Raw genomic sequence first — 18,684 nt, forward strand, 5'->3', positions numbered from 1 at the left:
TCTCTGAAACGTGTAGCAAAACCAACTTTCACCCAGCGTCCTATAGATATGACAGCAGAAATTGAGAAAAATGTCACTATACCATGTGAAGCCACAGGTCTACCAAAGCCAACAATTTTATGGACAAGGGCTGATGACCAACCAGTTAGTTTTGATGGAAGATTTAGGCACTCGCCATCAGGAAGTATTTTTATAATAGGTATGGCAATTAAAAATAATAATTTTTTTTTTTAATATGTTATTTCATTCCATGGCAGGACAGCGGATGGGGGCCAGCCAGGTTGGGATTTCCCCTGAGATTGATGTTCAGTATATCTTTATATCCGGCTGTTTTTCGTGGCAAAAGCACTTGTGAAGATTATGTTGTAATTTCCCAAACCTCCATAACTTGCAAGTCCTTCCTCAGTGATAGAGGCCTAAAGTAGCCCCTATAACTGAGGGAGCACAGAAGAGAGAGTGTGCAATGATTCTAGGCAGGATAATGAGGGAGGGTAAAATGAGAGGAACAGAGATATAGTTGTGGTAAGGTGGTAGAGAAGAAAGTAACAGAATAAGAGAGCAGAAGAAGGAGCATGGCAGGGAGTTGGGAGAGTAAGTTATTATTACTGGGAGAATGGAGGGACAGAATATAAGCTCCATGTATTTGCCAGTAGGCTGTGATTTGTCATGGTGGAGAATACTCTCTCTCAAAGAGCCAGGTGTTAAAACACCTGAAAGTTATGGACAAGTGAGATAACTCTCCTTTAATCCCATTGGGGAGTGGTGGACATCAATGTTCTACCATTTTTGTGGCTTATCAACATCATGTACCCAAACAAGATCTGATGTTGATAAACCACAGAAAGGGTGAAACATCGATGTCCATTACTCATCAATGGGATTAAAGGAAAGTTATCTCTCTTGTCCACAACTTTCAGGTGTTTAACACCTGGCTCTTTGAGAGAGTATTCTCCACCATGACAAATCACAGCCTACCAGCAAATATACGAAGCATGTACATTAAGTGTATGTGGTTGATAATGTTTATTACACTAGTACTGCTTCTATTTCATACTTGAATAAATATCTGTCTGTCTATCTATCTATATATATATATAAATATATATATATATATATATATATATATATATATATATATATATATATATATATATATATATATATATATATATATATATATATATATATATATATATATAAGGAGAATGACAATGAAGAATTTGATCATGCAAGCTTTATGCTTATTTCCAGTTAATTTATTCATAATGATAGTCCAACACATGTTTCAATTGCACCAACAGCATATTGTTGCATATTCATATGCAGTGATTTATGCATGATGAGAATCATCCCATCAGGGTATATAAGTATGACATTTTCTGAAGAAGAATTTTCCTTCACTATTTGTTTAAATTAGGCTTGACAGTAGTACCAGTAAACCATGACATCCCCCTGTGAGATGTTCCTCTCAATTGTTTGCTTGGGTAAAATTCAGTAGCAGCAGCAGCAGTGTTTGTTTGTTGAAGTTAGCAAATGTTCTTGGCTAGGCAGTGAGTGGTTACTTATAGAATACTTAATTTTGATGAATTTCCGAGAAATTCAGTACCATCCTTGGTATTTTATTCAGAGAAATTCAGTATCTGCCTGAATATTATATCCTACCTGGGTGGCTTCTGTGCAGTGTCTACCAAATTTCACTCACAGAATAGTGATTTACTCTCCCCCCATGTATAACCAAACTCAAAATCTGTGCGATGAACTTCTTATTCACATTGCTCTGCCTGGCTCTTATTTCTGGGTTCAAATACTAACAAAGTAATAGTTTTAAGAAGATACTTTAAAGAATCAGATAAGCTATCAATATTCAATTATTTTACAATATACAATATTTAAAAAAATTTACAAGATAAAGATTTCTAAATGGTTTCTTGATATCTTCATGTCTCTATATAACTTTTTTTAAAACTTTTCTCTAAATTATTCTATGATTCTCATTTCTTTCTTAGGAGCCATTGTTGAAGACCAAGGAATATACACCTGCAGTGCTCAGAACCAGTTTGGACTTGCAGAATCTTCTGCATCTTTATCTATCACTGGCATTGGCAAGCATACCATTTCTATATTAATATATTTTAAAGTTTTTTTTTTTGTTTTTGGTTTTCTTTCGTTTTCATAGTAATGTCTGTAGCCTAAATAATTAAAGGGATTAATAGTTCTTGATTATTTGGTTAATAATTGCAGGAGGTAGGCAGTGGTGGAAAAGCATGGCTTCAGGTGAAACCAAGAGAACTGAACAACATTTTTTTCTTTTTTTTTATGGCAAGAGAGAAATGACTGCAGAGTTTTTTGAAGCAAAAAGAATTCTTTATTATAAAGAATGAGCTTCTACATAACTTTATCAGAATGTTGAAAAGAGACAGTTACTCTCATCAGTTACCTGGTATAACTACTTGGTAGCTTTGATGTAGCTCTGAAAGTTTTGTCATAATATATGATGTCTTATCTTTCAAAGAAAAATATATTCACACTGCTCTAAATGAACTTTTCTCAATTTGCTCTTCACTGTTGTCAGTTTAACCCATATTCTTGTTCTCTCTAGAATAGGAATTTGTACTGAGTATTTAACCCTTTCGTTACTGAATTTATTTTGAGATGCTCTGTATTTCTTTCAATTACTTTAAATATAACAAAAAAATTAGTAAAATAACTTAGTTATCATTCAGCTAGTGTTAGGAACATAAATAAATTGTAACTAAGGTTTGGTGGAAGATTTTAATTCAAAACTTATGAAAACAAGACATTTGTACTCAGAGCCAGAGCCGGTTTCAGCCAGGTTGGTAACAAAAGGGTTAAAGACACAATAACACCATGAGTCTGACCAGGAAAGGGAAATGTTTTATAAGTACTGTTTAAGTAGTTGCTGCCAAACAGTAAACATAACAGTTTTCTGGTTTTCTTCCTTGTCTTATCATTCAAAAAGAAACCACCAAGTTCTCTATTATATCTTATGCATTAGAGAAAGAAAAAAACAGAAAGTTATAACTTACACTCCCATCAAAAAGAAATTAATAATAACAAGAGAACTATGTGAAACTTTACATATACATGTAAAGTAAAGAAAATATAAAAAATAATCCAGAATCGTTGTCCAGTACTGGATCGATCCCAAAATCTAATCAGTTCATGCCAGTTATGAGGCCAAACATCCCTGAAAGTTTCATCCAAATCCATCTGGCGGTTCTTGAGATATCTTGTCCACGGACAAACAAACAAACAAACATGACTGGAAACAATACCTCCACCTTCGCCAAGGCGGAGGTAATAATAACAACAACAATAACAACGACAACAACAAAAACAACAACAATAATAATCCTTTTCACTATAGGTGCAAGGCATGAAATTTTGGAGAGTGGGGCTAGTTGATTACATTGACCCCAGTGTTCAACTGGTTCTTTCAAAAGGATGAAAGATAAAGTTGAGCTCAGCGAAATTTAAATTTAGAATGTAAAGGTGGATGTCTAGCATTTTGTCTGGCTTGCTAATGATTCCAACAGCTCACCACCTTATTAATAATAATAATAATAATAATAATAATAATAATAATAACACAAGCAGCAACCAGTCAAAAAGAAAACAATAGCAAATGTAAGGCTACATTTATAGGTTAAAGAATAAAACTAAGTGATGGTCCTTTTTGTCATAAAACACATTTTAATGTAATCTTTATTGATAAACTCATATATTTTATCCACATGCATGTTTAATAAAATTAAATATTCTCTGATTCTATTTGACAGTAAAACCAGTTATTGCTTATGCCAGCCCAATCAACAAAGTAAAAATTGGTGACGATATTCAACTCCAGTGTGACGTGATCTTAGGAAAACCAAGTCCATCCATTATTTGGCTGAGAAATGGTGAACTGTTGGAAAGTACACAACAAGGACTAAGTTCAGTTTTAAAAATAAGGAATGTTACAGTAGACGATGATGGTGAATATGTGTGTTTAGCCTCAAATATTGGTGGCAACACTACCTTTTTCTACAAAGTTGATGTACATTGTAAGTATGATTTTACTTCACAAATAATGAATTTAACATGTGAATCATCATCATCGTCAGCATCATCACCGTTTAATGTCCCTTTTCCTTGCTGGCATGGGCTGGACAGTCTGACAGGAGCTGGCCAGCTGTGGAGCTGTCCAGGCTCCAATTGTCTGTTTTGGCATGGTTGCTATGGCTGGAACCTGGTGCAGCTCTCCAACTTACCAGTTTTCAGTCAAACCGTCCAACCCATGCCAGCATGGAAAACAGATGTTAAATGATGATGATACATGTGTGTGTTTGTGTATGTGTGTGTGTGTGTGTGCGTGTGTGTGTGTGTGCGTGTGTGTGTGTGTGCGTGTGTGTGTGTGTGCGTGTGTGTGTGTGTGCGTGTGTGTGTGTGTGCGTGTGTGTGTGTGTGTGTGTGTGTGTGTGTGTGTGCATGTGTGTGTGGAGTGGGGATGTATGGGTTTCTTTCAGTTTCCATCTAAAAAATTTACTCATCAAACTTTGGTCGGATCAGAGTTATAGTAGAACGTATTTGGCCAAGGCTCCCTAATTTTAAAACAAAAGGAGTTCTTTGTTATAAAGAATGAGTTCGTTTATAACTTAATCAAGATGTTGAAAAGAAACAGTTGTTCTCATAAATTATCAAGTACAGGGCTACCAGTTAAAATATCTTAGGTGTAGCTCTAAAGGCTCTGTCATAATATGATGTCTTATCTCCCTTCTCAGGAAAATATACACTTACTGTTTCACACACAACTGAACTTCTAATATTGTCAGTTTAACCTATATTCTTGTCTTCTCCACAATAGCAACTTGTACCAAATTGCACTTCTGTTTGAAGTATATTAAATGTGTATTTAATACGTGAGTGTGTATGTGTGTGTTGATCAGAGGTTTCTTATATATATATATATATATATATATATATATATATATATATATATATATATATCATCATCATCGTTTAACGTCCGCATATATATATATATATAAGTATATATATATTTCATATATATAAATATCATCGTCACCATCATCATCATCATATATTAGATGATGATGATGATGTTAGATAGATAGATAAACAGACTGACAGATATACATATTAGTCATGCTGTAGAAATACTTTTTTTTTTGTGTTAGCTTATGATAAATGAGAACTTCTGGGTGGCTGTTTTCTCAATGATATGTCAGGCAGTGTTACTGTCATATAATAAATAGTTTTATAAAATATAAAACCCATCAATAATAACTTTAAATCTAGCAATATTTTATTACTGCCAACTGCACTATTTTGTGTTCATATCTAATTTAATAATTTTTATTTTAATGTTATTTTGTCATTTACTTGAAACTCTATATTAATTTCCGGAAAACTCTGTTTACATTCTTTCATCTTTAGTTTTTTCATCTTGCATTTATTAATGTCACCCCAAGATTATGTTTGATCTAATTAGTTTACAAGTTTATAGTTTTGTTTGTGTTTTATTTTTTCTTATGATTAGTTATGTGACCTGCTTGGGTGCTTGGTTAAGAAGCTTGCTTTTCAGTAATGCAGTTTCACATTCAGACCCATTGCATGGCACTTTGAGCTCCACTACTATAACTCCAAGTCAACCAATGTCTCTTGGATTAATTTGGTTGAGGGAAACAGTGTATGTATGTATGTATGTATGTATGTATGTATGTATGTATGTATGTTATGTTATGTTATGCATATTATTATGTATGCATGTATGTATGTGTACATGCAATGATGTATGCTGCATATAAAAATAGTGATACAATTAATAACCTATGGCGCAGGAGTGGCTGTGTGGTAAGTAGCTTCCTTACCAACCACATGGTTCCGGGATCAGTCCCACTGTGTGGCACCTTGGGCAAGTGTCTTCTACTATAGCCTCAGGTCAACCAAAGCCTTGTGAGTGAATTTGGTAAATGGAAACTGAAAGCCTGTTATATATATATATATATATATATATATATATATATGCTTGCCCCCCCCCCCAACATCGCTTGACAGCTGATGCTGGTGTGTTTACGTCCCCATCACCTAGTAGTTCAGCAAGAGAGACTGATAGAATAAGTACTAGGCTTACAAAGAATAAGTCCTGGGGTCGATTTGCTTGACTAAAGGTGGTGCTCTAGCATGGCCACAGTCAAATGACTGAAACAAATAGAATAATAAAAGAATATGTATGTACATACATACATCTGTCTGTCTTCCTATCTGTCTATCTGTGTTTGTCCTCCCTCCACTGCATGACAACCATTGTTGGTTTGTTTATATACTGGTAACCTAGTCGTACAGCAAAAGGAACCAATAGAGTAAGCACCTTACTTAAAGTAAATACTAGGTTTGATTTATTTGGCTAAACCCTTCACGGCAGTGTTCCAGCATGGCCATAGTCCAATGATTGAAATAAGTCAGAGATATCATTAATGCAATGGATTAGCAGGATTACTAGAACTTCAGATATAATGTCTTGTCGTATATATTCTGACTCTTTATGTTCTGAGTTCAAATCCTGCTGAGGTCAACTTGGCTTTTTAGACGGGTAGTCATGATGGGTATATTGGGCTTCATATATTTGTAACTCAGTGTCACTTTGATGGCATCAATTGCTCTCTCATTCAATAATAATAATAATAATAATAATAATAATGGACTGTCTCATTATTTTTTTCCGACACAAAGAAGTTTCCAGAATTTACAAATATATGTTTTGCTGTCACACACTTCTAAAGAATACATCATTTAGCCAACTTTGTTTTTCTTTACAAATTGTAATTATTTTATTGCACACATTTCATATTCTTAGTTTTACCATAAAAATTAAGATTTAAAAATGTAACATTCAAATGCCCTTAACTTCAAAACAATTTCTTTAAAATATTTGAGATGTTCAACTTCAAAATAATTGGAATATATATTTTTACAAGACAGTTATCATTTCTAAAGCAAATTACTATAAGAAAGTATAGGTGAAACTCTCATACATTTTGTAATTTATCTTTCAGAAACATTATGTCTACATTGAAATAAGAAATAAACTTCCTCAAATATCAATTTGAATTATTGTATTTAATGAATATTTTTATCTTTTTTTTTTTTTTTTTTTCAGCTCCTCCAGTTTTTACTGCAAATGTACCAGAAAATTATACTGCTATTCGAGGCTCTGAACTTATTTTATCATGCCAAACAGAAGGCACACCTAGACCAATCAACATTTGGTATAAAGATGATAGACAAATTTCTCCAACAGATACTCATTATTACATCACTGGGACTGGTAATCTTCATCTGTACAATGTTAATATTAAAGACACTGCTACTTACAAGTGTACAGCTTCCAATAATGCTGGCTACATTGAGAGACATTATAATGTTTTTGTCCAAAGTAAGTTGGTAATGTTTACAATTTTTACCGCATTAGGTTTGTTTCCATATGCAATTAATTTACAATCAAATATGAAAAAAGTGTCATCAAGAGCTGTTATTTGTTTAACTTTTTTTATGCTAACATACCTGAGATTATTCCTGGCTCTATGATACAATATTTTGTTTTTAAATTATCTAAATTAAAACACATCATCAAAATTGCATCTTAATTTATGCCCAAATAGTAAGGCAGTGAGCAGGCAGAATTGTTAGCATGCTGGGCAAAATGCTTACTGGAATTTTGTCCATCTTTACATTCTGAGTTCAAATACTGTCAAGATTGACTTTGCCTTTCATACTTTTGGGGGTTGATAAAATAAGTACCAGTTATACACCAGGATCAGTGTAATCAACTTACTTACACTCATTCCTACCAAAATTGTTGGCCTTATGGCAAAATTTGAAACCAATTTATGTCCAAACTATCTTAATTGTGACGAAGTTTATTAAAATCTTCATTATTTTCAAAATGAATTAAAATAAAGATGTTGTATATGGTAATAAAAAATTTAATAAGGATTTTGGAAATTATTATGGAATGTTGGACTTTTTCCAGCCACTGTCATTGTTAGATAGCAATATTTGAAACTGTGGGCATCTCTTGTGATATGGAAACCTTGTATTTTGGAAAATTTTGCTGTAACATAATTCCATGATGTGGAACTTACTTTTCATTGATGACCATATCACTATCTCTTCTACATTGATCCTGATCTCTAAGTTTCCAGTTGAATAAGCTGTGTGTGCATGTGTAGAAAGTGGAGGCTCTACCTTACATATGGTTATAGATCTTGCCATGTATCACTTGATGAACTGGTATATTACAAACACCAAAGAAGAGACAAATAAGAGATGAATGGTAGAATTGGTAGAGTGGCAGATAAAATGCCTTGCAGTATTTAGTTATATGTTCTTATACATTCTAAATACAAATTATTTCTAAATACATTTTAATTAAATAAGTACCAGTAAATAACGTGGGTCAGTTAAAGTTAGAAATGGTATTACTAACATCAAGTTCTGCAAGGCAAAGAAACAAATATTTCATTAAAATATCAAACTGATGTGGTTCCCCTCATGGTTGCAACTATTACAAGGTAGATAATCATTTCTTCATAATATTTGGTGGGATTAGAAATTTGAATTTGAAATTAAAGAATTATAAAGTAAAAAGATGCATAAATTTTTTTAATAATTATGAAGTTCATAAAATTCTAGTCACTGGTGATGAAATTATTATTCATTCATAATGTGTCCAATATCACTGATGAAAACAGAATTATTATTTTCATTAATTTTAATTATGCAATATTTAATTTCTATGTTACTAGTGTTGCCAGAAATAGTTGATGGCACTGAAGAAGAGTTAACAGTTTTGGTAAACAATCCAGTTTTTCTGCACTGTAAGGCAAAAGGCATTCCAAAACCAGAAATTACATGGAAAAAAAATTTCAAAGAGTTCTCAGAAAAATCTGATGATTATGAAATAAATTCCGAAGGTCTTCAAATATTTCGTGCCAAGTTAACAGATCAAGCTATTTATGAATGTATTGCAAGGAATAGTGCTGGAAGCATGTCAAAAATGACCATAGTAATTGTGCTAGGTATGTATTCTCTTTCCTATTTCAACTAATATTAATGTTACATTAAATGTAAATAAAATGATACCACCATTATTGTCATCATCATCATCAGCAGCAGCAGCATCATCACCATCATTTGATGTCTGTTTTCCATGCTGGCATTAGACAAGAACTTGTAAGCTAGAGAGCTGCAGTAGGCCCCAGTCTGTTTTGGCTTGGTTTCCATGGCTGAATGCCCTTCCTAATGCCAACCACTCCACAAAGTGTACCAGGTGCCTTTTACATGTCACCAGCACAGAATTTTATCAGTGAACAGGTCACGGTTTCAAAGCAACAAAAATATTTTGACAAATTAAATTTAAACATTGAAGTGGATCTAATGGCTTTTGTGTGTTTTTAAATGGTTTATAAACACCTTCCCACTGGAATTGCTTTTGTATCTGCACACGATTTCAGATCAGGTCACTTGCTATGCAAGTACATCTCCATAAAAATGTAAGCATCTGTAAATTGTATGCTGGTGCCATGAGAAATGTTTCTATACTGTGACACTTACAGAATATAGAAATAAGTGTAAAACTGATAACTATATAACCCAACCAAAATATCTCAGTTACGCAAGCGTAATCAGAATTACTATTTAGCCTTAAAATACATCATACATATTCAAAAGCCTTCTTGGTTTAGTAGTACGAACATACACACACATAAGTATATATATATATTAATGTCAATTTCTCTACCTCACTCTGCCTCCCTTGTTCATGCTGCTCCTAAGTGACCATTGACCATCTTTCTTTCTCTCCATTGTAGCTGGACAAGGAAGATGTATTCTTGTTTGTCTCCTGTCCTAGCTTGGTTTATGCATTTGCCATCACAACCTCATTTAGGCTTAGCAGCCCTTCCTGTTTGCTTTCACTGTCCTGTTTGTGCTACCAATTTTGACCCTCCGCAAAATTCCAAATTTTATTTAATTTGCTTTGCAGGAGCAACTGTTTTATTGAAAGCATATATTGTTGTTCAATGCTCGAAATACGAGACTAGAAAAAACAGCCAACAACTGATGAAGAGTCGTTCTTTATGTTGTTTGTTTTGTTTTCCATTTGTGTCTTTCATTGTTTGAAAGAATAGTTCATGTTTCATGTACTTGTGCTTTGTACTTTTTTGTTATACATGTTTCGTGACATCTTGTGCCCACATATGCATATATATATATATATATATATATATATATATATATATATATATATATACAGGCATTGGACAAAATAATGGAAATACCTAGCATCATAGCATCATAATTTTGAAATATCTATAAAACCATCAAAAGCTTGTTTATTTTTGTTTTTTTTATTTATTATTAGTGTTGCTTAATATGTTTTGGTAAAATTGCTGTTTCTTTTCAGATATCATCAGAGAAAGGTAATTAAAATTCATTAACATGACAGATCTATTGGACTTTCAAGGAAGTCAAATTGTTGGTGCTCGTATCGCAGGCGCTAGCATAATGAAAACAGCTGAAATGTTTGGTGTATCAAGAAGTACTGTCTCAAAAGTAATGACAACCTTTGAGAAAGAGGGAAGAACCTCCTCATTGAAACAAAACTCCGGAAGAAAACCAAAACTTTCAAATAGGGACCTTCAGACTCTTATGTGAATTGTTAGAAAGGATCACAAAAGTACAGCTCTCAAAATTATTGCAGAGTTTAATGACCACCTCGAGAACCCAGTTTCCACAAAAACTGTTTGCCAGGAGCTGCACAAAGCCAGATTTCATGGGAGGACTGCAATCAGAAAACCACTACTTTCAAAAACAAACGTTGCAAAGCATTTAGAATGGAGTAAAAACCTACAGAATTGGTCCCTAGAGCAGTGGAAGAATATTATTTTCCCAGACGAGTCATCCTTCACCTTATTTCCGACCACTGGCCGAGTATACGTGTGGAGACAGCCAAAAGAAGCATTTGACCCAGACTGCCTTCTTCCAACTGTTAAACATGGAGGAGGATCTGTGATGATCTGGGTGGGGCTATATCTTGGAAATCTGCCGGCCTAATGGCTTCCATTCATGGCAGAATTAATAGTCAAGACTATTTAAGCATTTTATCTGATCAGATTCATCCTATAGTTGTGGAACTGTTTCCGGAGGGAAATGCAATCTTTCAGGATGATAATGCAGCAATTCACACAGCTAAAGTTGTTACTGAATGGCACGAGGAACATTCTACTGAAGTTAAACATCTTATCTGGCCACCACAGTCCCCAGATCTCAATATTATCGAACATTTATGGTGTAGTGGTTAAGAGCGTGGGCTACTAACCCCAAGATTCTGAGTTCAATTCCAGGCAATGACCTGTATAATAATAATAATAATAATAATAATAATAACAATATCGAAAAATACCTTAGGAATCATAATCCAGGTTCGAAATTTCCCCAAGACACCTGATGAAGGCTGGAGGGTATATCAGCCAAAACGTTGTGTTGACAACAAACAAGACGAGGACAAATATCCGTCAATTGTAAATAATGTATTTATGGTGCATTTTAGAAAAACAAATGAGTCGATATCCTCCACCATTATCACTACAAGAACTGGAGACTATTTTAGGTGAAGAATGGACAAAATTCCTTTGGAAACAATTCAGACTTTGTATAAGTCATACCTTGGAGAATTCAAGCTGTAATTACTGCCAAATGTGGTCCTACCCCATATTAAAATAAATTTGTTTGAAATTTTAAGGTGTTTCCATTATTTTGTCCAACTCCTGTATATATTTATATATGACGGGCTTCATTCAGTTCCTGTTTACCAAATGCATTCACGAGGCTTTAATCAGCTCAAGGCTATAGTAGAAGGCACTCTTTAAAGTATTGAGTTGAATTTCATGTAGCCACCTGCTAGCAACTTTTCTCCACCACCCACTTTGTAGGGAGTATTACCCATTTTTCTGGGCTCTTGTCACAGCTACACACCATTCGAAATTTGCATTAGTTTTTGTATGAAATAAATCAAAAAGGAAGGGAGTGGGGCATGTTTGTAGTTTGTAGAGAAAATGTTCAACATGCCTGGGAAAAAAAATGGTCTTTCCCGCCAACTAAAAGACACAAAGAACTATCAAAGAAGGCGAATAAGTACTGGTGGAAGGGGGGGGGGGGGAAAGAAGAGAGAATTAACACTCGATCCTTCTAGAACTCCCAGAATGAAAACATAAACACCTGAAAGACTTTCCCTCTCTTCATTACTAAATATTTTTCCCTCTTTTTCATTGTTAAAAGTAAAGAAGCTAGAAAAGATCAATTGTATTTCAGTCTAATTGTTATTTTAAATGACTGAGGCTTTTCTTTCTCTGTCTCTATCACTTCACTCCTTTTCTCTATGGTTAAGGGACTGAAGGTGCATAGCTCAGTAGTTAGAGGTATTCGGCCCACGATCGTAAAGTCATGAGTACAATTCCCAGTGGTGTGCTGTGTTCTTGAGCAAAAGTGAATTATTCAAACCCCAAAGAATTCCTCTCAACACATGGCTATCATGCTCCCCCACTACTTCTGCTCATGATCAGAGATGCACATATCATCAGCCACCAAAGGACATGCTCAACTGGTTAAGGTCAAACATCTGACAAGCAAATCCGTGCTATTGTGCAGAATATTTGCTGTATCCCATCTTTTATACCAAGACAAAACAATGGAAGTGTTATCTTAATTGATAACACTTTCAATCAATTAAGATCAGAAGCCATGAGAGTCACTGCCTGGTACTGCATCCGAGCATTTATTATTATTATGATTATTATCATTGTTGTTATTATTGTTATTATTATTATTACTACTACTACTAAGGCAGTGAGCTGGCAGAATCATTAGCACACTGGATGAAATGCTTAGCAGTATTTTGTTCATCGCTACATTCTCAGTTCAAATTCCACCAAGGTCAACTTTGCTTTTCATCTTTTTGGAGTCGATAAATTAAGTGCCAGTGAAACACTGTGGTCAATGTAATCAACTAGTTCCATTCCCACAAATTTCAGGCCTTGTATCTATAGCAGAAAGTATTATTATTATTATTATTATTACTATTTTTAAGAAGGTGGATAGCTAACAGAATCATTAGCATGCCAGGCAAAATGATGAATGAGCAACAGTATAGAGGTTACCTCATTAGCTCATCAATGTTACAGCCAATGTTTTGTCTAATTTAAAGGAACCAATTAAATCAACCATTGTCTGTTCTTTGAAAAATGAAGAAGGAAATAAAAGCAGCTGGAACCTGTTGATGGTGTTACTGTTGTTGTTCAACCGAAAGTTAGCTCTAAATGAGCAGACCTGTAATGAAAGACATTCCATCCATGAACATCCTTTTCTTTTAGAAGTTATCTAGGACTAAATTATTTAATATGTTCTTTCCTGGTGGTAGGAAGTGATTTAAAGGAGATTTTATTGATATTTTTAGCAGGTCAAGCAGCTACACAGGTGCTTTCATTGGCAATGTTGAGCTGAGATTTTTAAGTTGTCTTCATTTGGATTTCCTGTGTTCTTATCTAATTACAAATTCTTACTCAAATTTCTATTGAATAATAATAACATTTTTTCCAATTGCTTTTTTTCAGAACCACCACGAGTCCTCAGACCTGATGTTGAGAAATTAAATACAGTTATAGGTGAAAGAGTGGAGCTTAGGTGTGAAGTTATAGGTGCACCTCTTCCTGAAGTGGAATGGAGGAAAGATGGTCAGTTAAAGAGTACATATGACAAAACACATATGGCAATAACACCAAATAATACTCTAAAAATCCATTCAGTTCGACTAGAAGATGCTGGCACGTATACATGCACTGCTGAAAACCCCGCAGGAAGGGCTTCAAAACGTTTTGTCTTGGAAATATTCAGTAAGTTATTTGTTCAATTATTGTATTTACACACACACACACACACACAATATTGTTATTATCATTGATGTAGTAATTATAGTTGAGGCATAACTCATCAGAAGAGAAGAAGCAGCATCCACAAAAAAGCAGTGCTAAAGAAATAAAATATACCAAACACACTCTGAGAAATAGTTGCCCATAAAGTTTTAGTCTTGAGGAACAAATGAATGTAGATTTTTAATATTTATAGACTAATTTTCAGGTTATAGAAAATCCATTAAGTAGAAATTATACTGAAAGGTGGTTATGTATTAAAAAAAATATCTTTATATTGCAAATTGTATATTGGCACCATCATGGCTGTGTGGTAAGATGTTTGTTTCCCAACCACATGGTCTGGGTTCAGTCCCACTGTGTGGAAACTTGGGTGTCTTCTACTACAGCCTTGAGCCAGCCAAAGCTTTACAAGTGGATTTGATAGACAGAAACTGAAAGAAGCATGTTGTATATATATATATATATATATATATACGTGTGTGTGTGTGTGTGTGTGTGTGTCTTTGTGCCTGTATTTGTCCTCCATCACTGCTCAACAACCAGTGTTGGTTCGTTTAAAGCCTGTAACTTTGCAGTTTGGTAAAAGAGATTGATAGAAAAAGTATCAGGCTTAAAATACTGAGGTCGATCTGGTTGATGAAAAATTCTTCAAGGTGGTGCTCCAGTATGGCTGCAGTCTAATGACTTAGAGAAGTAAAAGATAAAAGATATGTATGAACGTACATATGTATGCATGAGCTCAAAACATAAAGAGCCATAACAAAATACCACAAGGTATTTTGTCAATGCTCTAATGATTCTGCCAATCAAATGATGTCAATGCTCTAATGATCCTGCCAATCAAATAATAATGTGTAACTGTTTTATATATTATATTTACATGCAGCAACACAAAAATGCCTGTGCAGTGTCACATAAAAGTTTCCATGCAGCACCATATAAAGTGCTTGTGCAGTGCCAGGGTCTGTAAGGTGGTTGGCATCAGGAAGGGCATCCAGCCGTAGAAACCATGCCAAATCAGACTGGAGCCTGGTGCAGCTCCTCAGCTTACCAGCCCTGGTCACACCGTCCAACCCATGCCAGCATGGAAAACAGATGTTAAATGATGACGACGACGACGGTGACAATTTATTTATATGTAAAACAACCAGTATGGTGCTAACAGCATGACAAATACATGAAATACATTCTAAGAAGTGATTGATAGTAGAAGAGGTGTTAAGAAAATATTGCTACAAATGAAGAACGGGTGACATATGGGGTCTGCAAGCCACATCACAGGTGTGTCTTAGAAGGAGAGTAACTCCAAATAAGGACTCATATAAATAACAGTGGACTGTATATTTCTCCTTGCATGGGACACCCTCCCTTGCATCAGTGGCAAGATGAAATGTATCCATTTACCTCTGTAAAGTGACTGGTGACAGGAAAGGCATTCAGAAAAGATGCTGAAATAAACTGTATGAATGAGTTGCAAACTCTGCAAACCATAAAACACTCTCAGCACTGTAACTTCAAATAAGAACTGATAAACAGTTGAAGGGATTTTTAGTCCTCCCATATAACAGAATCTCTCTAGTGCCAAAAGCATGATAAAATGTATGCAATTTACACTTGGTCATTTTCTTTGTTGCTCTATATGTACAGGATGACAACCCTTCCAATTCATGCCAACATGGAAGACAAACACAAAATAATGGGGATTCTCGGTAAACAATCAGTGAAAGCTTGATTGTTTACAGTTTACCAAGCCCTACTGACATGCAAATGACAGTTAGCACTTAGTGAAAGTGCATGGCTTAGTGGTTAGGGTATTTGGCTCACAATCATAAGGTATTGGGTTCAATTCCCAGCGACACATTATGTCCTTGAGCAAGACACTTTTTATTTCACATTGCTCCAGTTCACTCAGCTGGCAAAAATGAGGTCTATTTGTATTTCGAAGGGTCAGCCTTGTGACATTCTGCATCATGCTGGATCTCTCTGAGAACTACATTAAGGGTACACATGTCTGTGGAGTGCTCAGCCACTTACACGTTAATTTCACAAGTTCCGTTAATTGGATCAACTGAAACCCTCATCAACATAACTGACAGAGTGTACTGCACTTATAAATACAATATCAAAAAGCAAGCTCTCACCTTTAGATTTAAGTATTGAGTTCTCCCAACTTTTTAAGTTTTGAGTTCTACGTATTGAGTTTAGGTATTGAGTTTTAAGTATTAAGATTTAAATATTGAGTTCTCCAAGTATTGAGTTCTCACAACTTTTGTTTGCTGAGAATCTTCCAATCAAAGCATATACTTTCAAGAAATTAAGTTTCTTTTGGAATTAAACTTTCTGTGATTAAACTATTTTTGTAAAAAGCTTTCGCTCTGTTGTAATTAAGATAATCACCATTTAACATCTATTTTCTATGCTGGTATGGATCGGATGGTTTGACATGATCCAGCAAGCCATATGGCTGCATTGAGTTCGAATTCTAGTTTTGGCATGGTTTCTATGGTAAGATGGCCTTCCTCAACCAACCACTTTATTGAGCGTACTGGGTGCTTTTTTTTTTTTTTTGTGCTGCTGGCGCTAGTAACTTGCAAGGTAAAGAAAGACAAGAACAAAATGAAGGAGAAAGGAGGAAAAGAAAAAGAAGAAAATGCCTTATCAACTAAATGGAAGGGAGGTGTTAGTATTTGAGAGGGGGAGGAGGAGGTGAGAGTTCTGTGCTGTGTGTTGAAAGGCTAGAGTGTGATGGAAGAATAAGCCCAGGTGCCTTGCAATTGGGATACAAGGCTACCTCATGTTATATAAGGGTGGATGGGGGTAGCTGGAAAGATGACAGATGTGGTAATGGGATGCTGGAGCATCTCAAAATACAAGGTGTGTGTAAGAGAGGATGCAGGCAGTGGATTGCAGAAGATGGGGGTGACAGAAGGGTAAGTTTCATTAGAGTGAGATGTGAGATGGTTAAAGATGGGGGTAGAGGGGAATGTAATGAGTGATGGTGAGAGATGTAAGAGTGTCTTGGTGGGGATGGTTATAGTAAGCAGAGCATGATGATAGATATGAGAAGACATTGAGAGTGACATCAGATAAGAAAGGTGTGTTAAAAATGGAGTCTCACTATAATTACAGAATTTATCATACAGCAATAGCGGCCTAATTACTTCATTAACAAACAAATCCTTATATTCTCAAAAGAAAAGAAAAGAAAGGCAAAATGGCAGAATTGTTAGTGTATTGGGCAGCATTTCATTTGGCTTTACATTCCGTTAAGTGCCACACCCTAACAGTTGAGGGAACCCGTGGAAGAGGTAGGCCCAGGAAGACCTGGGCTGAGGTGGTGAGGCAAGACCTTCGTACATTGGGCCTCACCGAAGCGATGACTACGGACCGAGACCTTTGGAAATGGGCTGTGCGTGAGAAGACCCGGCAAGCCAAGTAAGATCGTTGCCAGTGCCCCTGGACTGGTTCTTGTGCGGGTGGCACATGAGATGCACCATTTTGAGCGTGGCCGTTGCCAGTACCGCCTGACTGGCTCCTGTAGGATTTTCGAGCGAGATCGTTGCCAGTGCCCCTGGACTGGCTTGTGCGGGTGGCACATAAAAGACACCATTTCGAGCGTGGCCGTTTTCGTGCGGGTGACACGTAAAAGCACCCACTACACTCTCTGAGTGGTTGGCGTTAGGAAGGGCATCCAGCTGTAGAAACTCTGCCAAATCAGACTGGAGCCTGGTGTTGCCATCCGGTTTCACCAGTCCTCAGTCAAATCGTCCAACCCATGCTAGCATGGAAAGCGGACGTTAAACGATGATGATGATGATGATGATGATGATTCCGAGTTCAAATTCTGAAGTTGACTTTACCTTTCATCCTTTCAGGGTCGATAAACTAAGTACCAGGTGAGCACTGGGGTCAATGTAATTGACTTAGCCCCTCCCCCAAACTTGCTGACATTGTGCAAAAATTTGAAATCTTTTTTCTCAAAAAAAAAAAATAAAAAATAATAATAATATTTGTAAACATCATTGACAAGGATGCTAACAATTAAGAAAATAAATGCAACATCTTGACTATAACATTATTATAACATGTGAAATTTTTTATTTTATTTTAGCTCCACCAAAATTGCCTAAGAATCTTCCAGAATCCAATGAAGCTATTTTTGGAAATCCTATCCTTTTGCCCTGCCCTGCTTCAGGCAAACCTAAGCCTGCTATTACTTGGTTTAAGAATGGTGCAAAAATAAACCCAAGAGAGGCAGGAGTTGATATTCTGGAAGATGGTTCATTGGAATTTGTAAGTGCTGAAACTAAACATAATGGTGTTTATAAATGTATTGCATCAAATACTGCAGGAGATGACTCTTATCATACTTCAATAAGAGTATTACGTAAGTATTTTCATTTGATTTGCCATTACTTGGGAGTATGTATGTATAGATGCCAGCAAAGGCTACATGATGCCTAATTGCAAATAAACATAGTCTTTCAAAACATGTAGCCATTAGGGTATATTGCTTATATCTTTTGTTTTCTGTGGTAATATATGTGGAGATCCGATTCAGAGTAGATTTACTAATATCTTAACATAGGTGAAACCACCTGCTTACTCTGAGGATAAGGTTCACCAGTGAAATATATGAAATCCTCATCCTTTAGGATGCCCATTAGATTTCTGA

The 18,684-nt window shown here is 35.4% G+C and overlaps 1 protein-coding gene across 2 annotated transcripts in view; it reads left to right on the plus strand.

Annotated features, from left to right (window-relative positions):
- Positions 1 to 18,684, plus strand: part of LOC106871048 (hemicentin-1) — a 354,534-nt gene that overhangs the window by 205,380 nt on the left and 130,470 nt on the right. For both annotated transcript variants that reach the window (XM_052965571.2, XM_014917317.3), the window contains exons 14-20: positions 17 to 199; positions 2,007 to 2,102; positions 3,801 to 4,064; positions 7,181 to 7,456; positions 8,829 to 9,101; positions 13,692 to 13,970; positions 18,121 to 18,396. In XM_052965571.2, coding sequence (XP_052821531.2) covers positions 17 to 199; positions 2,007 to 2,102; positions 3,801 to 4,064; positions 7,181 to 7,456; positions 8,829 to 9,101; positions 13,692 to 13,970; positions 18,121 to 18,396 — 1,647 coding nt within the window. The remainder of the gene's footprint in view (positions 1 to 16; positions 200 to 2,006; positions 2,103 to 3,800; positions 4,065 to 7,180; positions 7,457 to 8,828; positions 9,102 to 13,691; positions 13,971 to 18,120; positions 18,397 to 18,684) is intronic.

This window comes from Octopus bimaculoides, chromosome 2, assembly GCF_046866305.1.
Source record: "Octopus bimaculoides isolate indiv1 chromosome 2, ASM4686630v1, whole genome shotgun sequence".
In the NCBI taxonomy this organism is placed as follows: Eukaryota; Metazoa; Mollusca; class Cephalopoda; order Octopoda; family Octopodidae; genus Octopus; species Octopus bimaculoides.